The 24,923-nt window shown below is 40.1% G+C and overlaps 1 protein-coding gene across 1 annotated transcript; it reads left to right on the top strand.

The window, feature by feature from the left end:
- Positions 1 to 1,676: 1,676 nt before the first annotated feature.
- Positions 1,677 to 21,835, top strand: LOC137290405 (uncharacterized). The gene is made up of 28 exons (XM_067821314.1): positions 1,677 to 1,824; positions 4,338 to 4,394; positions 4,750 to 4,910; positions 5,011 to 5,259; positions 5,495 to 5,843; positions 6,088 to 6,343; positions 6,627 to 6,792; positions 6,898 to 7,227; positions 7,330 to 7,851; positions 8,004 to 8,347; positions 8,442 to 8,624; positions 8,967 to 9,228; positions 9,419 to 9,566; positions 9,757 to 10,014; positions 10,371 to 10,643; positions 10,943 to 11,183; positions 11,564 to 11,780; positions 12,273 to 15,143; positions 16,509 to 16,847; positions 17,054 to 17,192; positions 17,351 to 17,535; positions 18,280 to 18,548; positions 18,813 to 18,960; positions 19,321 to 19,441; positions 20,006 to 20,238; positions 20,631 to 20,903; positions 21,009 to 21,048; positions 21,436 to 21,835. Exons 1-27 carry the CDS (start codon positions 1,770 to 1,772, stop codon positions 21,036 to 21,038), a joined length of 8,679 nt encoding a protein of 2,892 aa, XP_067677415.1. The 5' UTR covers positions 1,677 to 1,769; the 3' UTR covers positions 21,039 to 21,048; positions 21,436 to 21,835.
- The last annotated feature ends 3,088 nt before the right edge of the window (positions 21,836 to 24,923 follow it).

The raw sequence follows: 24,923 nt of genomic DNA on the forward strand, positions 1-24,923 counted from the left end.
ATGGTATCAAACATCAGCCCTGCGTCTTCTCCGGTCACTGCCATCTCACTTACACAAAGTACGTGATCTGTGCTCCGTTGTTTAAATCAATCTTATTTCTTAAGGTCAACCTTATCTCTAAGATTACAACCTTAGACCTTTACTAAGGTTACTCTCCGTTGCACGAATCTACCTTAACTAAGGTTAAACTTAAGTTAAGGTTGATACCTAAGGTTGGTCCGGCCCAACCTTAGCGTCTCTAAGGTTGGGAAGGGAATATGGCGGCTGCTTTTATACAACGAGATTGAGAGAAGTTTGCAGAAGCAGAGAGCGTACAGGGACAGAGTGAGTCAACTGGACACGCCGAATTCACGTGGTAACTAGGGACGCTTCCGTTGCTCCTCCGCTGAAGGGTTCAGCCTTAGTTGATGTTACGGCTAAGGTTGGAGTCCCTAAGGTTGCCCTAAGGTTGTTTTGTGCAACGGGCGTATTTATTTCTTAAGGTGATCGTAACTCTAACCTTAGTGTTTAAGATTGATCTTAGCTAAGGTTGTTTCGAACACTAACTCTGAACAACTAGTTTTCCAGTTAATGGAGTTCCTAGTGACTGATTGGGGTAGATCGCTTACTTTGTGTGCTGGTGATTTGGTGCCTCATGTGGTGTGGGTTCGAAGAGATCTAAACACCCAAAACAAGTTGGAAAGTGTACAGTGATCTACTTGATCGGCACATATGTTTCAGTATAGATTCTTATATCGTTATCAAGCAAGAGAAGAGATAAGAACACCGAAGAACCTAGACCCAAAGTCGCATCATATTATACTGAAGTTGTCACCCATAAAGTGTGATACCTGTCTTACTTTCTACTTTGTGTTTTGCTGCGAGAAAGTGTTACCCAAAAAGTGTTACCAAACAGACTTAAAACATTAGGCATCGAACCCGGATCACTGGCACCACCAGCAGCCTCATTCACAATAAGCCAGGCTTCGAATACTCATGGTCAGTGGAGTGAAAAAAAAGAAAAAACTTAAACCAACAAACGGCATATGACTGCCGAAACAATTTCACAAACACTTGTATATGAATTTGCAAAGTAAATATATAATAGCGTCAAATGTGCCGATGAGTACGGTTCTGAATAAGTTTGCACACCGTTCACACACATGTTCGTGGAAAAGAAACAAATCTCATACCGCCTTCACACTTGAGGTGGAGTGACCCGAAATGCTGTCGGAATGAACATTTCTGGAGATTTCTGAAAATTCGAACTGAATTTTAAGACCTTACTGCACTCCGAATGCATTCCAACTATTCAGGTCAAGTCTTGTAACATGTCAGAACTTTTTGAACATGTTTGAAGCTTTCGAGGTACATTCAGTGTGGAAAAAGATCGAACGGCATATGAGGTGCATTCGAACTGCATTCTAAATATTCGTATTCTAAGTATTCTTACTGCTTTCGAACTGTATTCTAAGCATTCTGAATAAGGCTGATTCTCCTTGATTCCTGTCAATTCGAAATAAGTGTGAAGGGGCCGATGACGTATTTTGACAAACACTAGCCAGACAGATCTGGTCCACTTTGGTCCATATACAACGTACACAACGAGTTTCGTGTAGGTATTGTGTTACTTCGACCTGTTATCTTCGTCATATTTATCTAAATATCAACAGGTCAAGTGTGCCTGTATCATATGTGTCTCCATCACCGTTGATCACAGCACACCACGAACAAGACTTTCAATCTTACACAGCGCACCATGCATCTGTAGCGCCATATTGGTCTGGACGATGCTTCTCGAAAAGCTTTTTGTTCTGGCAATAACCTTCACAGGGGCACTGGCTGGTAGGTGTTTTGTTTTGTCAAGACTTTGCACATTTATAATAAATATTACAGCCATCGCAAATTCATCGACTGAGGCCTTAAGAACTATATATCGAGGTAGGGAAGGTGTACACTGGTGACTAAAATTGAAACTAACACAAACTGGGTATTTGATAGTTAGGGATGAGCAATTTTGTACAAATACGCGAGTTTGGGGGTCAGTAATTTCATACATGACATGCATGGGTTTCGCTTACTTTGTAAATTCTAGCATGCTGTGGGAAGGGATGGGGTGGACTCTTTCCCACTGTACATGCTGTACCATAAATATCAGCCTGCATTTCAATCGGGGAAACACTAGTAAACATGTTACGGTATACTCTCGATCCTTTTAATTTTGGATGTGTCGAATTCACGGTTGTATCGAATTCACCTCCCGACCTCTTGGAATTCCCTCTATTTATATAGCTGAGAAAAGACACTTCACATATGCTACTTAGTGTCCAGTACCTTTCACGTGTAACAAAGTGTGTAGTTAGTGGAAATTCGGTTTATAAATAGACACTAAAACAGGTTTTAACGTACGATCCGTGCACCGTCCTTGCGGTACAACTGGGTTAGTACGAATTTGACAGAGACTAGCCATCTATAATTAAGTTGGGTGATGGGCATTATTCCAGCCATTTAGTGACGAGATCCAGTTTGCATTTATTACCATTTTAAGTCCATGGTCCAATAGAGTTTTGTTTAAAAACATATATTATCATTTCTCGACCATTTCAAACAGGAAATGCCATAGCGCCAAATGCAAAAGCAAGCAATTCGTTGTACATCTGTATTTGACGTTGTACAGTACAACATGTGCTCTCCTCTCGCATTTATTGAAAGAAGGAACTGACAGAACATATCACTAGGCAACCTGCCTGACTGCTGTACAAATATGGTTGTCAGCTCTGGAACATTCTGGGGTTGAAGTCTCATGACAGGAAGACATTTTTCAAGAGCATCCATATGTGCTCGGTGTGATTGAAGTCAGGTGATCTCATTTATCCGTTCTACGACGTCGGAATTTTCCAATGAAAACCGTGGTGTGTGGTGAAGAGGATAATGTAAAACGGCTCCTGTAGAAAAGCAGAAAAGTTCGAATGGCGATGTATTTACATATGGTTGAATACATCTAGTTCATGTACGTCTTGGATTTGCCAAAATACTGTTGAAACGGCCAATGACTCAAGTTAAATGTTATAAAATTTGCTTACAATTTATGGTGAAATATGAACGTGGGAACTCTTACATTAGACACCGCCACGTCATCACTGAACGGCACTGAGTTTTATTCAAAGAGTGTTCAAAGAACGGGCTACGCATCGAGACACAAGAACTACACATCTGTACCTTATAATGACGCTGGCAGACGTTATCGTTGTTATTTATTATTGGATATTTATATGGCACACATATCCATGCAACTATTGCTTGCCCAAGGCGCTTGTATTTGTTTCCCTCGATCACTGGATGTCCGTGTCAGCGTCACATCGTATTATCAATCTCAACTCCCTCGGGAGTATGCAACTCTTGCTGCCACTAGGCGCACCGAGTTTAGTGTGGCTCTGTGATCCTAACGAGGCATCCAATTCACAGCTGGGTGGACTGGGACACAGTACTTTGTCCAAGTTTACTGTAGGTTGCTGTACATGCAACTAGGTGTGTGCATGTATTCCTGTGGCCACCATCTAGTCATATACTAACGGATTCGTGGGTTCTTTTAAGTGCACAGGGTTCTGTAGTGCACACTAGGGGTTGTGACAACACGGAAAGAGTCTACACACAAAGCTGACTCCAGGGTTTTTACACCCGGTCACAGGTGGGTTCTATCCCGTCACCTCAACCTCGCTGGATCACCAGCCCGGCTCTTTAGCCAGCTCGCCCACCGCGCACCCAACTTTATCAGATGGCACAAGGGACATCATATTGCAACTGAAATAAGCCATGGCGTGTTTATCATGGAAATAGAACTATTTGGCGAAAGTGCACAATTTATATCGATTTAATACAAAAATGAACCAGTCACTTGTGATATCTGTACTATTGTGGCTTTGAGACTACAAGATTAAAAAGGTTTTATGTCGAAAATGCATCATAAATATTTATAATTCACCTGCCCTCAGCTTATGATTATTTGTGTCAGTTACACGACTAGTAATGGGATGACTCGGAGTGTCAGTTAATCATCCCCACTGATAAAACAGCGTTTGTCTGCTGTAACATTTTATGTACACATGAATGAATGGCGGGTTTCACAATAGTCTAGCACTACAATATTAAAGGACACTAACATGTTTTTACACAGACACAGGAAATACGTTTTTAGTTACTAGATCCATCTCTTATCGCTTACTAGTATATACATTTTATGAATTGAACCTAAACGTAATCTGCATTAAAAAAATTGTTCGTTGTCAAATATTCAATTGATTTTCGAAGTAAGAGTAAGTTCCTTTTAATGAAGTGTCGCCATAAATGTTTGTTTGAAGGTCCAGTCACCAATCAGCGAACAACAGGGTCCCAGAAATGTGCCAGAATATGTACAGGTGGGTTGGATGGCTCTCTTTTAGCGAGCACATCCAGGGACCCCAGCTTGAAATTCATTAAACAGATAAGACAGGAAACCCATAGAGAGACCGATAAGACATCAATAAGACGTCGATTAATGAAAAATGAAGAGTTCATAATCCTTCTTTACTGTACTCTCAAAGTCGCCTGGAAATGTTGTAACGTAGCTTCAATAGATTTTGAATCTATTTGCAAAAGTCGCTGAAACATTTTTCGTTAATTTAATTTTCAATAGCTGGACATAATAATGTCTTAATGTTGATTTCATGATAATGATTCGTACGGGCAGGTTGAAATACAGACAATAGATCCATCAACACTTTCTTTCGCCAGAAAAATCCACGTTCAAATACGTCCCCGGGACGACGTATGCGTTTGAATACACCGTTCAGACCCAGACGTCCATGACGGGAACTTCAAGTGACCATGCATCTCTTGGCATCCAGGCCACTGCTGACATCGAGGTGCTGTCAAAGTGTGAGATGGTTCTAAGAGTAGGTAAATTGTACACAGTAAGTTTGTATTATAACATGATTTATTACACGACTTCAAAGCTCTCAGTAAGGAACATTATTGTGCGTGTCTTCTCTGCAGCTACAAGATGTCAAAGTGTCCCGATCTGATACCTCTCCTTCGAAACGATTGGAAAATGCTGACGAAAGTGGGGAATTCAAGAGGAATCTGGAACGATCTCCACTTCGCTTCTCTTTCCAAGATGGCGTGATAGAGGAACTGTGTCCCGAGGATGGTGAAACCACGTGGGCTCTCAACATCAAGAGAGGACTACTCACTGCTGTCCAGAACAGTATGGACCACCTGGATAGAGACCATAGCGTATCTGAAGTAAATATATAGACTAAATGATAATGTGATGCTGTTTAACACAGATTTCCAGTGGCAAACAGATTCTCATGACAAGAACTCTGACAAATGTATTACTGATAAGACACATTATGAAAGTTTACACAGATGTGCATGAAAACATCAATATTTCAAACTATTTCCTTATTGTGTCAATATAATCGCTTGATAGTTGCGATAACTGTCTGTAGCGGTGGCTTGGCAATTCTGCTTATAGAGAGATGTCACCGGAGAATGCCATACTGACTACAAAGTCATTCCTGGATGGTTTTCTTACACAATTAAAAAGACTAAAGATCTCCTTGGCTGCACTGATCGTACTGGTTATCACGGCTTCGTCCATGGTATGCAGTACCGGGTTCCTTCAGAGATCCAGTCGCTGCCCCTCATGAAGAGTACACACGAATGTGAGCAGGAGCTGGACAAAAATGGACTCCTCAAGAGTGCGCTCATCCGAGAGACCCACACATTCAGGCCATTCTCAAGGGCCACCAGCGGTGCCACCACCAAAGTCCTTCAGAGACTCAACTACAAGAGTCAGAGATCTGGTGTTACAACAAGACAAGGTGAGCACAACCTTGCTGTTGGCATCTACAGAGCAAACAATAGATAAGATAATAATATAATTTACAAATAAATAAGACGTCAGGAATAGAAAATATATCTGCTGAAAGAAGAGTACAAGGTGCAAAAGGCAAATAGTAGTGGAGATTATATTACAATTATAGAGACCTAAACATACATAGACTATCGACTTCCAAAATTGTGCCCATTGTTTTACAAACTTAATTTTTTAAATATGTGTTTCAGATCACATTCTGCATCGATCAGGAATAACGTTTGAACATGCCTACGATCGAGGAAACAAAGTCCAACCTATGAGAGATGCTGAGAATAAACTGCGACAGCTCTGTCAGAATACACACAGTGACATCCGCCCCGACACTCCGCGCTTGTTCTCTGAACTTGTCTACATCATCAAAAACCTACGTTTTGATGATATCAAAAGTATCTACGAGCTAGCTAAGACTGGGTCCATCTGCACTGATAACAGCGAGAGAGTTAGGTTGGTACTACCTTTAGTTTTGTATCCACAATATTAGTGACTCCAATATGATAATTATGAAAAAGGTATCTTAATCGGAGAGCACAATACCTGAATATATACGACCACAGTCATATCATTGGTCTTAAATAAAGTCTTAAATGACTTCTGTTCTTGCTTGTTTCCAGGAATATTTTTCTGGACTCTATCCCGATGTAGTATCTTAATAGAGAACGACAATACCATATATACCCATACTCTTGGGTAGGGTTCAACTGATCTATATATTCTTGAATGTTTCCAGGAATATCTTCCTAGACTCTATTCCGATGGCGAGCACAAGTGCATCGGTTATGTTTTTGACAGACATTCTGCTGAAAAGAGAAGTCACTGGAGCTCAGGCAACCATGTGGATTGCATCCCTGTCTCTCATCCACTACCCGACATTGGAGATGTTGCAGGAAGTAAAGGTGAGCATACAACCACATCACAAAACTACAGTGATAGTATTCTCCCTCAATAAAAGGAAGAAAAGAGATCGTCTTATGAGTCATATACAGTCTCTGTACTTGTAGGCACTTCTTGACACCCCTCAGTATAGCAAGGCTGCCATGCTTCCAATCTCCACTATGGTCAACAACTATTGCAACCATCATGAAGACTGTTCTGTAGAAACCACAATCACAAATATCTTCTCTACAATGGAGAGGACCATTGGTTATGGTTGCAACGTCAGAGCTTCTAATCTGGAGATGAGTCTTCTTGCACTTCGTGCTCTCGGAAATGCAGGCCATCTGGACAGACTGACCTCAACACTCAGCAGCTGCTTTAACAGACAAGCCAACCCCATGGAGGTCCGAGTAGCTGCCATCCAGGCCTACAGAAGACTGCCCTGTACTGCCGATGTAAGTTATGGAAATCCGTACAAAATTCACTCAAGAATTTGTTACATTTGGGTATGTTTGATGACCATATAATGTCCAGCACATCTTTGTGTTTCATTCCAGAGAAGTAAAGTAATGGCCATTTACCAAAATTCAGATGAGGATGCCGAACTGAGAATCGCAGCCTACTTGACTGTAATGCAGTGTCCATCTGAAGAAATCGTCAGTAGAATCAAGGTTGTTTTCATGTCTGAGAAGGCGGAGCAAGTTGGATCCTTCGTCTGGTCACATCTTACTAACCTGATGGAAACATCCAGTCCACAGAAGCAGAGCATCAGACGAATCTTCGAGGAAATAACCCTTGGTAGACATTTCGACCTATCAACACTCAGGTATTCCCGCAACTATGAAAGCTCTCTATTCCTAGAGAAGTACAACACTGGTGCCATGCTCGAGAGCAATGTCATCTTTTCAGATAAGGCTGCTATTCCTCGTTCTGCAATGATGAACATGACAGTTGATCTCTTCGGTAGTTCTCTCAATCTGTTTGAAGTGGGTGGACGTGCAGAAGGAGTGGAGTATTTGATTGAAAAATACTTAAGTCAATACACCTTCTTCAGAGACTGGCTGCCCAAAAATGATGTGGTAGGTAAATGATAAGAATGGTCGCAGAGATATTTCATTATTGAGTATTAAAATGTATCATTATATATTTCATCGCAATGTATTGCTGGTATAAAGCTGATTGCTAATTCGCCCTATCCCGTCCCCCCTCATGATTTATTTGTTTTTTGTAGGGTTTCAACAATGTTTCTGACTTGAAACTTGATATGTACATGAGGATCTTTGGGAATGAAATGTACAATGGCCATTTCAAAGGCGTAGACCCCATTGCCTCTGTCAAGAACTTCAACTTCCTGAACTTCCTTACCAAGATGTCAAAGAAGCAGGACTACTCCTTCACTCAGAGTATGATGATCCTGGACAGTAGCATGATTATCCCTACCAGCTGTGGTCTCCCCCTTACTCTCAGTGTGAACGGTTCAGCAAGCATTGATCTTCAGGCATCTGGCCAAATTGATCTCCGAAACATTTTCACTTCTTCAAGAAGTTTCCTCATTGATGGAATATTGAAGCCAAGGTACTTGATCACTGACATTTTGTTTCTTGCAAATGTGTGTGAAAAACTCGTTTACATGAATCTTGCACTTATGTCTTCTGATGATGTGTTCCAGTGGATCTATAAAGATTACAGGCACTATGAGCATGGATGCCATCGTCACCAAAACTGGCCTCAGAGTTGTCAACACTTGGCATTCCAGTACTGCATTGAAAGGGCATGTAGAACTCAGACGTGGAAAGATTCTTAGTGCAGAAGTTCATCTTCCTCAACAGACAATGGAAATCCTGGATGTGAGGTAGTAACATCTATTATCGGAAGTAGATAACGGAAAATATCATTCATTATAACACGTGTGTCATGAACATTTAAGCACATTTATCATATTAGAGGACCGCCAAGTATCTGGTTATTAGAATGGTACTGAGAACGGTGCCACACTGGGGAGAACACAACCTGCCGTTGTCATAAGACCATTACTATAAATATAATTTAGAAAATATGTTAGATACATTTTTACAGTTTCTTTGTGAACTGAAAGATATTTTGATGATTTTAAATGAAAATTATAAATTAAATTTCAGGCATTCAAAATATAATTGTATCATTCTGTAGAGATGAATATCTTTCTATTCTACAGCACAGAGTTCTTCAGCATTCATGGTGATCATGAGAAGAAAGAAGACTTGGTCACAGGCAACAGAAAGAAACTTAAATTGTGCACAGGAGCAAGAGCTGCCATCATCACTGGCCTTGAACTCTGTAATGAATTCCAGTGGCCTAGTGCGTCAATGGTAGATGATGCTCCATATTTCCCCTTTACAGGGCCCTTCTCTCAAAGCCTTGTTCTTCATAAAAGGGACAGGCACACTGGGTACACAATCATGGCAAAACAATCAGGGGTAGGTATATATTGGTATTAATCTATGTGCATTCTGTACTTAAATGAATGCATAAAAGATAAAAACGATGATGTGCGTCTAAAAAGCTGCATAACCCAACAATGGATGCTGAGGACTCAAAGATAATAGGTTGATAATTTTTCATATTGTTTGATATGCTAAACTGTCGGTTCGTATTGTATGTTTGCAGACTAAGCAGAACACGTTTGTGCAATTCAATCTGAACACACCTGGATCCAGGACTGACCGCACCATTGACGTGCGGCTTTCTTTAAGGAGGAAAACCAAACAATTTGAGATGGAAGCTCTAACTCCCTGGAAGAAAGCTACTATTAAAGGCAATTTAGTTTTACAATAAATGTAATTTTAATCATTGTATAGCACAGAATTCAATACTTCTGACCCCTTAATTTTTCCGTGTGCTATGAACTTACATGATGACGATCACCGACTTTGACAATACTAAATACGGATATCGGCGTGAAAAGGTTTGAATGTATTTTTTATGATCGATATATCCTATCACAGGTTCAATGACTTCGGAGAAGAAAAACATTGCCCTGAAACTCCAGTTGACTGTTGATAAATCATCAGAATATATATTAATCAGTGAAGTTGGCATAAAGAGAAAAAGGTCAATGATAATGTACATGCCCAGACTGGAGATCAGGCGTCCAAGAGTAAAGGTCATCCAACTGACTGGAACAGTAGAGACTGAAACAAACAAGAAAGCCAGTGTTGAGCTAACACTCAAAGGATTAACAACAGATGCAGTGAGCTTGAAATGCAAGTGGTATCTTCATCATAATTTTCAATACTAAAGATAACAAACAGCAGTGCACACCCCTCCACCATCCCACCGCCCTTGCACCACGTCACCCTACCCACCCCCCTCCCCGTCCCCCCCACCCCCCAAACAACCAAACACCATAACATACATAAAATTATCAACAAACACATCCACCGACCAAATAATATGAATCACCTACAACAAATGTCTTACACCATCTCAAAATAGAACTTAGAATATGTTCCCCAGACATTCTATTGTGATGCTTTATGCTCGCTCAAGCACATCCGTACTAAAGGACACGATCTACCACTACAATATGGCTTAGTAATACACCAGTTTCATGTTGCAGCCTATCTGATGAACTCTGAAACTGAGAAGAGTCTAAAGGGTACCTTCAGTCTCGCCCCAGAGCAGGACTACGTTCTCGAGGCCGGTTATGTATACCAGGAGACTGGCAAGAAGAAGCCAATCATCAAGGCCATACCGACATTGATGGTGAAGACCCCAAAGCGTGAGCTGGTGTCACTCAAGGGGGAATGGGAATATAAGCAGAGCAAATTACTTCAGGGAAGCGTCACTTTCGATGTCCACAAAGTTCTGAGCAAGCCAATTACTCTTCAGTGTAAGTATTATGAGCACTTGTCAAATCATTGTAAGATGTTATCATTTATCAGAACAGAAAAAACTTGCTATTGATAATATGCCTCAGGATATTTGGGGTATTCGACAACACAAACAAAACATTAAAGACATGAATTTGTATTTCATACAACAGAAACGTGATGGTATTTTGAAACGACTTCATAGTTTACTTACAAGGCAAAATATGTACTAATCCCTTCAGGATATGTCAACATTATGTATATACATTGGAGTTAGAGTACAAATTTGTAGAAGTGTAAAATGAGCTTTTTTAAACAGATGATATGTTCCAAATACTTGGTAAAAAGGCGAAACACTCGGCAAAGGTTATTGTCCGATCTGAGTTCCTGGATGCCAAAGTCATTGGCAGTGTGGAAAGGATGAAGAAAACAAGTAACCCCAGAGTCATCCTGGAGTACACATTTCCCAAAGCCTACAGAAGCTGGAGCAACAAACATACAATCAGGTCAAAGCTGACAGATCACAAGACGAAAAGCCACTGGAAGTATATGTTCAATATGTAAGTAAAAGCGTAGTGATACTTTCTAACTAACTCACTGAGAATGTCCTGGATTTGAACGTTGCTACAGATTTTAGATATTGCTTTGAAAAACCCATTTATAAAGTGGTTTATGGCATATGTGGATTTAACAGGTTGCAGATTGCTATGTGCATCAAACATGGTGTAAAATCAAATGGACTGCATGGTCAAGATCGATGGTGGTTCTATGAATCACTTGGTTTTCTTGCCCAGACAGGAATATTTACATGCCAGGATGAGCTCTTTCTTCGAATATATATGTGAGCTGTGATGCAAAGACAAAATGTAATGTACACAGGCCCTGTTGTACAAATATTTTGCACGGAGGTTTTATCTGTTTTGTTTTTCTTCTGACACAGGGACTATAAAAACCAGGAGCGCCCGCATCTGAACTTGTTTCTGAAAGGTGACTTCTCCCACGGCACGAGGCATACAAAAGCTGATGTCATAATAAAGAATGGGGTCAGGGCAGGCAATCTTGCAAGACACATCAAAGGATCCGCGTTGATAGACCACCATGTGAACAAACAGACAGTCAATGTCACATACAAGCTGAAGACTGAGATTAGTCCAATGGTAAGGCATCTTATGGTTCATCAATAATCGGTACACTTAGCGTGCTAAATGAAAATGTTGGAACGAAAATGATTCACACACATTTAGACTCAAAATGCGCCCTTGTAGCAGAAATATAGTCAAATTGTTCCAGTCAAACCAGTCTTCAAACACATTCTCGAATAGCTGCATTTCTATTTTGTCTATAGCCTTGCTTCCTCTTTCAAGCATCGACTGAAGCTAGATCGGACTGTCAGTGTAGATGTGGATGGATTGTAATAGCTCTGTCTGCTACCACTGGTTGTAGAACCATATATATAAAGGCACCATTCAAACACCGTCTAGACCCTTAGACTTCTGCATGTTATTTATATTGACCTCTTTCATACTGAAAATAATAGAAATTACCTGTGCGCCATTAGTCTCTTTTAACTAAGATAATATCTCCCTTAGGAGCATGCTTATTTTCATTACATGTTAAAGTGCATTGTGTCACAGTGCATTTCATTTCAGGGTGTAATTGTCGACATTCAAGGTAAACATAATGGAAACTCTCGCAAAATAGGATCTGAAATCACTGCAAACTACAGAAAAGATATAGTTCTTACTTCATTTGAGTCAAAATTCTCCAGAAGCACAAAGGAGACCACAGCACTTGTCAAGACAAAACTTCACCCTCTAAAATATCTAAATGCTGAAGTGTGGTTTGATCATGAAACAAAGGTAGCTTCTTCAGGTGGGTCATTTTCCTCGGGACCGAAGGGAAATCGGATTTCTTATGCAATGGCGTTTAAGATGTCATCAGATACACATAACGGAGTAGAACTGTCGGCCAATGGAGGGTTGACTTTTCGCTTAAATAGTGACCATGTTGGAGGTATTGTCAATTTTAAGACGAACGGAAGTCTGTCATATGATGAGAGTAAACATATAAAAGGTGAAATTACATTCTTATTCAATGACCTGGCTCATGTGAAATTTGATGGCGATATCACAACACCTTTTAAAGGATTTGAAAACAACACTGTAAAGTATCAACACTCGTTTAGTAAATCTGAATCTGCTTTGTCTGCTGAAATCACAAATGGTTTCAGAAGGAAGGCTACGTGTATGTTCAGTTTCAGTCTTGTCAACTCCACGAACACCAGACTAGCAATGTCACTGAAGACTCCACCAGGAAACAGTGTAATGTCTTTTACCTATACTGGTCACTTAATGAACTGTGAAGGCAAAACAGAAATCCAAATGCTTGGTTATACCCATTCAGTGCATATTGTCAACATACATGGACATAAAATCAAGGTTGTATTAACATCTAGTAACAGGAGTGTGCAGGTACTTAAAGCACTTTTCAACTTTGAACTAACCCCAACAATGCTGAATACCAGTGCTTTATACGCATTTGAAGGTTCCACCTATGAAGGAATGGTTGTTGGCGTCAAAGAGGGATACAGAACAGAGATGGTTTTAAAATTGAGAACACCGTTCCAAGATTTTCGTGAAACAGGGCTTTTGTACAAACATTACAAAGATTGGAGAAATCAATATGGAGCCGTTCGCTACATGGATGACAAAGAAATAACATTCAACATTACCAACTACAGAAAATACAAAGGATATTTGGCCATATTTCCGGACTCTATGTTAAGTTTCATAGAACTTAGGACACCATTTATAAACTGGGAAATATTGTCTTTCAAATTTGAAAAACGTGCTACGCATTGTGGCAAAGGCTATATGAGTACCGCTATCATGTATGGAAGCCACAAGAAAATTGCAATAGATTGTTATGCGATTGACAAAGATCCAGTTGGTCCATCGGTAACATTCGTCATAAACACTCCATTTGAAAACTATGAAACAAGTACGGTGGTTATTAATTGTCTCAGAGAGGGGTTGTATGTCAAAGGAAACATGAGCATTAACATTTCCGACATGGTAATCACGCTGTATTACACAGGCACAATTCACTATAAAGAGGGAAATCTAACTTTGCACACTAATTTTCATGGTTATGAATTAATGGAAGGGGCCTACATTATTACGAATGTCAATCGGCTATACAACGCCACAAGTATATTTCACTTAAATAATGAAACAGTAAGGACAGAGTTTGTAACAGAACCGAGGAATGGTTTTCACTCACATCTGACGATCTGGACTCCTGTTGAGAACTTCACAAACATTGGGTTCACATATGATCACAACCTTTACGATTATGTGTCAGAGTTACATGTTCGCTACAAAATCAATGAAGTCATTACATATAGACTTACATATTATCCCCGCATAAATGGCAGCCACTCATATAAAGGCGAACTGATAACCCCAATTACTGGTTATGAGAGACAACACATTCTCTATACTGATCGCTCGAAGGATCGCAAGACCTTTAACAAAGAAATAACATTTGTAACCAGTGAAGGGGAACAGCTGTCTCTAAGTTCAGAATATACTTTGCCGTCATTTGTTTACGTGAATTTATTTCACAAATCTAAACAAACTGAGGGCCAGGACATTGTAAAACTGTTATTCAGTAGTCCGTCTGTGGAAAATGTTACTGTCAATGTTGAGACAAAAGTATTTTTGGAAAGATTTGGAAACTGTGTTTTGGATTACCATCACTTTATTGACGCTGAAAGTCTTAAGGGCGCTCTGAAGTTAGAAAGAATGGGGACCAAATACATTGCTACTAATGTTCATAGTATGCACAGCCCAAACAAATTTCGTGGAAGTGTAAGCATTTACTCAGGTGTACTGCGCAACATTACAGTTGCGGTCTCGAAAGAAGGACCCTTAAAAAATATGAGAGCAAAGGGTTTAGTATCACTTGATGAATCAACATATGAAACATTGCTCTCACATGTTGAAGTTCCTGGAAGACTGCGGAAAGTTAGTGGAGAAATGACTCTTAAATGGGACAGGAAACATCCTGGCAGCAACCTTCAAGTCCAAGCAAAATTGATGGACAGGAGAACACAGTATCTCTTGTACAGAGACCTGACACTGAAGCTAATGAATCCCACACGTACTCTTGGTATCATCGGAAATCTCCTCAGCTCAGACCGCCAAACAAAGACTCGTGGAGAATTCATCTTGAATGGAGCGTATGGACACTCATTTTTCTATGATTTGGATGTTAAGGACCATAGCCGTCGTTACACTAAAATGTATGATGGCACCTTTAAAGTTGGATCCCACCTGAGAAGTCTCCAAGTGGATGGGTCTTACATTCAGACAGGCCCAAGAAAAATCTTGGATGGAGCCTTCTACTGGGATGCAGACAGAGATGACAAAAAGAAGATGGGCATGAAAGCAGAGCGCATATGTGGCGACAGAAACAAGCAGGCGTATCTCTCTCTCAGACTTCCTTCTATTGGCAAGGTAGGAACCGAATACAGTCCTGACTTTGGAATATACTGTAAACATTTTTTTAGTTTTTAAAATATTTTATTGCACTTTACAATAGCGCATACTCATTATAATTCATGACAACTAACGAAAACGTAAAGTACTTAAAAACGTGTCGATATTTGAATTTATGGAGGCTGCATATTTAGGTTTTTTTAGCTCCCTTTGGATTTCTTTGAATTCAGGCTCTTTCTTTTGTGATGTTCTGGTGAATTTATAATGTTTTGTCAGTAATGTGATGATGATAAGTGGGTTATTATTCCTTTCAGTAAAACCAAGACAACTGTATTTCTACATATATTTATATCTACCAGGGCTTTTGATAGCAGCCACTTTGTCAAATCATTCCAACGGAGCGTATATAATGGCATTCTCAGTACAAATGGAATATAGATTCCTTTTCTGTTGAACAATAGCTGCTTATATCGCTTCCAACATTTCCCATTTATAAAGGCTAGATTATGTGGGTGGCATATTGTGCAAAATCTGATACTGGAACCAATGAAACTTGGTAGAATCTGAAGCACTAATGAATGATAGCTTATGTGATCTCTGTCGTTGACATCATGGGATAAAATATGTTCCATTTTTTCGAAATTTTGATTTTTTCATTGATGCTTTTGTAGAAATATTGCGAACTTTTATGAGTTTTCAGTTGATGAGCAGTATGAAATGATAGTAAAGGATATGCAATTTTGTTAATTTTTACAAGAATTTTGTTTCCTACTATACGGTTTAACAGACGGCATACTAGTAACGCCTAAATAATCTAAGTAGTTTATGACCATGGAATTTAGATTACAAAAGTCTCTGTAGGAGTAAAATTGTCCTTTCTTCAATAAAGTCGTTTATGTATCTTACACCCATTTTGTTCAATGTTTCTGTAAAGATTATGTTATTCCCCACAAGTATGTTATCATTAAACCAATCATTGAGGCTTAATATCAGTATTAGTTAAAGTAGTTTTGTTCAAACCCTTCACGAACAACCACCAACCTTGTATTAGCTCTTTGTAAAACGAATTACTTGTGTTGAAAGGAGATCTACGTTTTGTTGTTTACTCATCTTATCATATGCAGTATGATTTTTGTCACAAGGGTTTATTTAGAAAGAACGGGAGTTTCCACTTAACGTATGTGGTAGACGCACGTCGTAACATTTACTGAGAGTATTTAGTCTCTCTTATTTTAGGGTATTTTATTCCCCTATCGGCCTTTTCACTGCTAATGTAAACGTTATGTTTTGATCTCATTACCTAGAGAAATATGTCATGACAAACAGTACGTATCACATAAAAATAATTATTTCTTGTAGTGTATTTGTTGTTGAAATCTTCAGAACATCAAGGTCGACACGGGGTTGCTGCTGAATGACGGCAGGTCTGTCTTCGATGGAAAAACACAATTGTCCTACTCTGAGGACGAGCGAAAAATCATCCTCTTCACGTATAGCGTGGGTGACATTTCCTCCGGCTTTGATAACATCAAGTACCGTTTTGTGGTTGGCATAAGTCACCCATACACAGACGTGGACATCAAACTTACATCCCACATCGGTAGTTCCAGCGAGCAAGTATCTGCTGGATTAGAAATGACCTATCTGACAGGCATGAGAGAGAGGAGAAATTTTGCTCTCGAAGGACAGATCGACATGACAGTGCAAAAGTTAGAACTTAAGGTGAGTCCTCTATGCTGTCTTTGTGAAAATGAAACTTATGATGACTCTTGCTGGCATATGCATAGTAATTTGCGAAACCAGAAAGAACAGACAGCATAAAGAACCCATAGAAAGTACTTTACCAATGCACACACAGGACACTGAGACTGCTGTAGAGGATGTACCTTGATAAATACCCAGAGGTACATACATAAGGTTTGTTGTAGATACACTCCCCAATTAAGGATCTGGAAGCGTCTGCTGAAATGAGAGAAAGTCATTTTGAAGTAGTGATCAACAACAGGTCATTGACGGCTGTGCTGCTACCATTTGAGGCGGTCGGGTTTGAAACACATCTTGATCCAGGTAATACCTAATTCTTGACTACCTACATATTTGTTATATCCATTCTCATAGTGACATCCAGATATTAACTAGTGTCTGTGTGCAAATGTGAAACTGGTTGTGAATGAGCTGTATGACCGAGGTCGTTCCCTCACCCACCCCTCACCTTGTATGAACAGATCATCCTGGAAAGATACTTCATGTGAATGCCAGATACGTCAACTCCAGTGCCACAACGGCTGAGGTTTATCATCTGGAGAATTCCCATCGTATATTTGACAGTCTTGTTGCTCTCCGACTAAACACATCCCATCTTCTCCATACCAGGATATCCTGGAGGCCACAGATGATCGCAGATTTACAGGTATCTTATACGTATAAGAACGTTTTCAGTGTCAATAGCAATCACTGAAGTCGGCTTGCCATGAAATATGAAACTGAATACTTCTTTCTTGCTGCCCAGGATCAGTCTATCCCAATGTACCTGTAAAAGTAAATATTAACATGAAATGTCGAGAACGTTTTGACAGGCATTCTAGAATGTAAGCAATAGGAATGACAGCTCTATATGGATGATCAACTTCTTTACTGCATAATAGCGACCCTTTTTGTACTGATACTTATGCCGTATTCAGACACGATGTGAATGAGTACACATTCATAAAAATGAAATGTGTCGCATGCATCCCAAGTACACGATGCCCTCGTTTTGGCACCTGCTGATTTCTTGACGTACATCAGGAGAGTGTCCGGGTTTTCCATCAGGAGCACAGCCCTTCTGACACCCTGTGTAATGCTGTAGGCTGCGGTGTTGGGAAATCTACATAGGCAGCTTGTGCTGGGTAAAGTCCAATCCGATGTCTGGGTTGCATCTAGAGGGGACGAGGACCTTGAACTGAAGATGAGCCTTACCAGTCTGACTGCCAGGATAACCTGAACTCGCCCAGTTGCATTTTCATCTTAATCTGTAAATAATAACATTCAAAATGTCCATAGTGTCCTGTTTGATCTAAAACACCCCAAGGCGTTTGAAGCGCTATTAGCGCATTTTGAATGTTACATACATGCGTATGCATAATATCATCAATAAGAATGCTTTTATTTATAGGTCTACTTGACTAGGAAGATGGAGAGGTACGGACGAAATGCAAAGGCCACTTTCGACTCTGTGTACAGGACAGTTGGTAAGGAATTGTCAGGCAAATACCACCAAATTGCACGAGTCATCAGTGAGGAACTGCCTCCCTACATAAACCTGTTTGTGATAGAAGCGGCGATCATAGCGAACCAACTGGACACTATCTGGATGGATATCAGGAGCATGTACAAACGCAATGACTTCTATCTGGCCGACATAACATACTATCCTGATACAGAGTAAGTACATAAATAATTAAGAAATGCTCGCAACAACCGTCCCTTTCAACCTCGCTGCTCCCAACTTTCCCCAAAGCAACATATGTTGTAAACGGCGACCAAACGTGATCTGATGTTCAAGCTCAGTAGCTCGATTGAGTGTCGTTTGAGACTACGAGCACTGGAATATTTTGTCCCGATTCGGTTACTTAAAGGTCTCTGACATATATTAGCTGCCGTGGAAATACACAGCCAACAAGACCAACATGTATTTATCTTTTGCAGGAAGCTATACAAACATCTTGTGAAGACTCAATTGGGAAGACTGATTCGAGGCAGTAAATCTATGAGAGAACTTCTACAGAATGCCAACGATTTGAACGTGACAAAGATCTATGAGGACTTGTTAAATGACTGGGTTGTTCTCGCAAAGGTATCCTGCAGAAATGTGTTCGTGAAACGTCTTTCATACATGATGTCTGTGTCAAGAATTTATGTAAATTTTCGAAAGTGGATTTGAAAATTTACTTCTTCTGCACATCAGCTATTCTGCCCTTATATATCACGGTTGAGGGGATGGAATGGGGACATCAATGGTCGATGAAGTTTGGTCCCTACCTAAGGGGTCATTTCATAAGGGGTCATGTATGCCTAATTCATTTTATCCGGTTAATAAACAGTGTGCGTTGAAAGATTACATCATATTTTCACACTGTTGACCTAGAATTTTTACGTTCGGTTCCCTTTTCTTTTCTTTCCTAAAGCACATTAAACGTGGTTTGTCTATTTTCAGGAGAAAGTAGACACAGCAGTAGAAGATGTCGTAGAGATGATCTCAAGTTTAGATGACAAGATAGAGAAAATGTGGGACTCCTATCAGCACCATTATAACATTGTGCAGAGGAAAGCTACTGGTAAAATGTCATACAATACTGTCATAATTCGGTATCCTTTTCCAACCTCAAACATTTCGTATTTGAGAGGCAAAAGTTGTGCAAAGGAAGTTTGGGACAATGGAATTTCATTATAATTACATCAAATAGAGCTGGGAACATAAATGTAATCGACGCGAACGATGATACTTCAGACAAGATGTCTTTACCCAAGGTTGCTCGAAATAGTATCAGTGGTTTAATGACTGTGATTTAACAGACCGATGCAGAAAAGGTTGCAGCTGATTGAGGTGATTTAGCATGTGCAACTCTCAGTAACTGCCGACTTCTATGAAAAGATTCATTGATGTGTGAAATCAAGCATGGATTTAAATCACAGAGGGAATCGACGAGAACAATGATTTTCAGACAAGTGCCTAGATGGCTAGGTAACAGACACGGTAATGCTGAAAAGACTGATATGGTGATTTGGCAACTGCAACTATCATGCCGCCATTGCAGTCTTCTGCTCACTGCAGTCAGATGTTTATGACAATAAACCACAACATTGACTTACGGTGTATATTTACGAATGTATACTTACAGCAACGGTTGACACGATCTTGGACCTCCCAAACATCGCAGATAGCAAGCTCGAGATATCTAATTCCATCACTCCATACATGCACCGCCTCTACAACACTACATTCAGGACATACGACAGCTTCAAGGACATGCTCATGAATTTGGGAGACGTGATCAGTTCACGCCTGATTGATGCTGAACAACGGAGCGATCTACAGATGCTAGTCTCTATTACAAACAATATATATCAAGACGTGAGTGTTTTCATGATGATGTAAAGAGTGTGCTTGTTCGGTGACTGTATAATTCAGTACAAACAACCTGTCTTTTGTTAAGCATAGTGATATTGATATTTTGTGACCCAGATTCATTATTGTAATGGTATGTAAATGGTATTTTGATGCATATAGTTTTTGAAGGAAAACCATGTTATATGGATTGGCAGCTTCTTTATTGCAATGAGAGCGACGTTTCTGTGTAGGTACTAACACCTACCCCTAAAATGACTTTCAAAGAAGGTATATAGTTTTGGTGTATTTGACTAGGAAACCGTCATTCTTTATCACCGACTTGTACTTAGAATGTCTCATGAGACGTCATAATGAGTAATCGTACATTTTGCCTTACTAATTTTGTTGTTACAAAGGGTGGGACCATCTTCAAGGAACACCTGCAGAAGATTCCAAACCTAGTCAAGCAGGAGGTGAAGAACTACACGCGTGATGCTCTCACAATGTATGGCCCCAAGATCACTGTCTGGGACCCAGAACATGGAGAGATCCAGATAGAATTAAGCCTACCAATACCCCTTAAGTCTCTGGACACATTACCCGATGTCCAGCCATACGTTCAAAAGGCAACAACAGCGATCAACGAGTACATCCCAGACAAGACATCTCTCAGAAGATTGTACAAGAAGGTGCGTCAATGTCTTGATGAAAAGTTACAACGGTTTATTTTATTTTATCTACCTTAATGTTGTTGTGCATGATCACGTTGATACCTATTTTATATACCATTTCAGTGGTGGTCTAACAGGACGAAAGCAGCTTGAAAGTGACCATGTAAGTATATTGCCGAAGTTCTAAGTGGACTTTGTCGACAGTATTTCACACTGATCAACATAATTTATTTGATTGTCAGGTTGCAATTTGACTTTCATATTTCATGGAACGTGTGACTGTGATATCCCCACCTGACCACCATTTCATTTCTGCAATGGTTTAGATAGAAGTGCTCCATTAAGGGGGTAATTTTCTATTCCATGACACTTCTGTGGTTAGAAAATGTCATCGTTTAGCAAGACGAGGATTTGTTGTATAAACCATATTGTCACACTCTAATCACACTTAAGCAGGAAGCGCGTTCGTTTCAGATAAAGGCAGTTCAATAAGATACGTCTTGGTTAAAGACGATCCGAGATATAACGTCTTAAATTTTTTGTGTTTCAGACCGGCGAGCAGACAAGGAACTGACATGTATACTGTAATACTTGATTTTATTGCCATTCATCTGTAATTTGTTCACTGAAAATATTCTTTAGTGTCAGTTGTGTATGATACCATATTATAAAGGCTTGTAACGCTTACCGTGACTTGAAGTATATTTTCGTAACGATGACACAATGCTTAGTGCCAAAGGCAAATTTTTGAAGTATATTGCAGTAATTATCATTCGAGCTAGTTGTGAACAAAGTAATCTTATATATTATTGAACTGTCTGATTTTAAACTGTTGCATCGGCTATGAAACTTGCAATGACGTTTATCACTAAAAGCGTGTATATACACTCACTAACATATAATGATGATTTTAGGTGTAATATTTCACGTAATAAAGACTTATCACGCTTGATAAGATTTATCGCATTTTTCTTAAGGCAAATATTTTCTCTTCACCATGTATTGACCATGGAACTAATGCAGTTATAGATTGACTGAAGCAAGAATAATCAATATCTGACCAAGGCTTGGAGGATACGTTGAATTCTCACAACCACATTATAGCTCACTTTGGCACACCAAATATATCACTTGTGAACCAAAGTTAAGGTATAAGGTGATTTTTGCTGTAACATTCCAAAGTCATATGTTCCATTTGACTACTAAAGGGATTTCTCGTGTACACCACATGCCCCTCTTTGAGATAAAAGGAAGGAAACTGCCGAGCCGAGAGCGATAGAGTTCAATTGATTTCTTTTTCCACATGATGTAATTGGCTTTGCCACCTAAGAGGAATGCATCTCAGTATTGAGATAATTATTTTAACTTATCAATTTGAACAGGGATTGAGAAAAGTTCAGATACTGGCCATCTGGTCCAAGTCACTGTCATTCTGTAACATCAGTCCAGCATTAACCTACATGTCCACTTCAGCATTATACGGATCCAGCATTGGGCTACATACCCGTCTCAGTATTATCTGACTTACTTGTGGTTATTTCCCCGATCCAACAATGACCCACATATCCATGGCACTATATAATCTTTATCCAGCATTGATCTACATGCCCATGTCAGTGGTATCCTGATCCAACATTGATTCAACATGGATCAAATTGTTGATGCCAGTATACTCCAGATTCAACCTTGACCGCCCTATTCTTGTGAATATTTTCCTGATCCAGCCTTCACCAATGTGTCCATATGCATTATCCTGATCCAACATTGATCTACATGTCTATATGAGTATTATCCTGATCGAACAAGGGTCTACACGTACATTTGGGTGTCCTCCTGATACAGCATTGACCTACATGTCTATATGAGTATTATCCTGATCGAACAAGGGTCTACACGTCCATTTGGGTGTCCTCCTGATACAGCATTGACCTACATGTCTATATGAGTATTATCCTGATCGAACAAGGACCTACACGTCCATTTGGGTGTTCTCCTGATACAGCATTGACCTACATGTCTATATGAGTATTATCCTGATCGAACAAGGGTCTACACGTCCATTTGGGTGTCCTCCTGATACAGCATTGACCTACATGTCTATATGAGTATTATCCTGATCGAACAAGGGTCTACACGTACATTTGGGTGTCCTCCTGATACAGCATTGACCTACATGTCTATATGAGTATTATCCTGATCGAACAAGGGCCTACACGTCCATTTGGGTGTTCTCCTGATACAGCATTGACCTACATGTCTATATGACTATTATCCTGATCGAACAAGGGCCTACACGTCCATTTGGGTGTCCTCCTGTTACAGCATTGACCTACATGTCTATATGAGTATTATCCTGATCGAACAAGGGCCTACACGTACATTTGGGTGTCCTCCTGATACAGCATTGACCTACATGTCTATATGAGTATTATCCTGATCGAACAAGGGTCTACACGTACATTTGGGTGTCCTCCTGATGCAGCATTGACCTACATGTCTATATGAGTATTATCCTGATCGAACAAGGGCCTACACGTCCATTTGGGTGTCCTCCTGATACAGCATTGACCTACATGTCTATATGAGTATTATCCTGATCGAACAAGGGTCTACACGTCCATTTGGGTGTCCTCCTGATACAGCATTGACCTACATGTCTATATGAGTATTATCCTGATCGAACAAGGGTCTACACGTACATTTGGGTGTCCTCCTGATACAGCATTGACCTACATGTCTATATGAGTATTATCCTGATCGAACAAGGGCCTACACGTCCATTTGGGTGTTCTCCTGATACAGCATTGACCTACATGTCTATATGACTATTATCCTGATCGAACAAGGGCCTACACGTCCATTTGGGTGTCCTCCTGTTACAGCATTGACCTACATGTCTATATGAGTATTATCCTGATCGAACAAGGGCCTACACGTACATTTGGGTGTCCTCCTGATACAGCATTGACCTACATGTCTATATGAGTATTATCCTGATCGAACAAGGGTCTACACGTACATTTGGGTGTCCTCCTGATACAGCATTGACCTACATGTCTATATGAGTATTATCCTGATCGAACAAGGGCCTACACGTCCATTTGGGTGTTCTCCTGATACAGCATTGACCTACATGTCTATATGAGTATTATCCTGATCGAACAAGGGCCTACACGTCCATTTGGGTGTCCTCCTGTTACAGCATTGACCTACATGTCTATATGAGTATTATCCTGATCGAACAAGGGCCTACACGTACATTTGGGTGTCCTCCTGATACAGCATTGACCTACATGTCTATATGAGTATTATCCTGATCGAACAAGGGTCTACACGTACATTTGGGTGTCCTCCTGATGCAGCATTGACCTACATGTCTATATGAGTATTATCCTGATCGAACAAGGGCCTACACGTCCATTTGGGTGTCCTCCTGATACAGCATTGACCTACATGTCTATATGAGTATTATCCTGATCGAACAAGGGTCTACACGTCCATTTGGGTGTCCTCCTGATACAGCATTGACCTACATGTCTATATGAGTATTATCCTGATCGAACAAGGGTCTACACGTACATTTGGGTGTCCTCCTGATACAGCATTGACCTACATGTCTATATGAGTATTATCCTGATCGAACAAGGGCCTACACGTCCATTTGGGTGTTCTCCTGATACAGCATTGACCTACATGTCTATATGAGTATTATCCTGATCGAACAAGGGCCTACACGTCCATTTGGGTGTCCTCCTGATACAGCATTGACCTACATGTCTATATGAGTATTATCCTGATCGAACAAGGGCCTACACGTACATTTGGGTGTCCTCCTGATACAGCATTGACCTACATGTCTATATGAGTATTATCCTGATCGAACAAGGGTCTACACGTCCATTTGGGTGTCCTCCTGATACAGCATTGACCTACATGTCTATATGAGTATTATCCTGATCGAACAAGGACCTACACGTCCATTTGGGTGTCCTCCTGATACAGCATTGATCTACATGTACATGTCAGTGTTATGCTGAT

Source organism: Haliotis asinina, chromosome 7, assembly GCF_037392515.1.
Source record: "Haliotis asinina isolate JCU_RB_2024 chromosome 7, JCU_Hal_asi_v2, whole genome shotgun sequence".
Classification (NCBI taxonomy): Eukaryota; Metazoa; Mollusca; class Gastropoda; order Lepetellida; family Haliotidae; genus Haliotis; species Haliotis asinina.

Coding starts and splice junctions, on each gene's coding strand:
- LOC137290405 (XM_067821314.1), top strand. CDS start 1,770: ATGCTTCTCGAAAAGCTTTTTGTTCTGGCAATAACCTTCACAGGGGCA. Junction 6,793..6,897: donor AGATGTTGCAGGAAGTAAAG/GTGAGCATACAA, acceptor CTGTACTTGTAG/GCACTTCTTGACACCCCTCA. Junction 7,852..8,003: donor GGCTGCCCAAAAATGATGTG/GTAGGTAAATGA, acceptor TGTTTTTTGTAG/GGTTTCAACAATGTTTCTGA.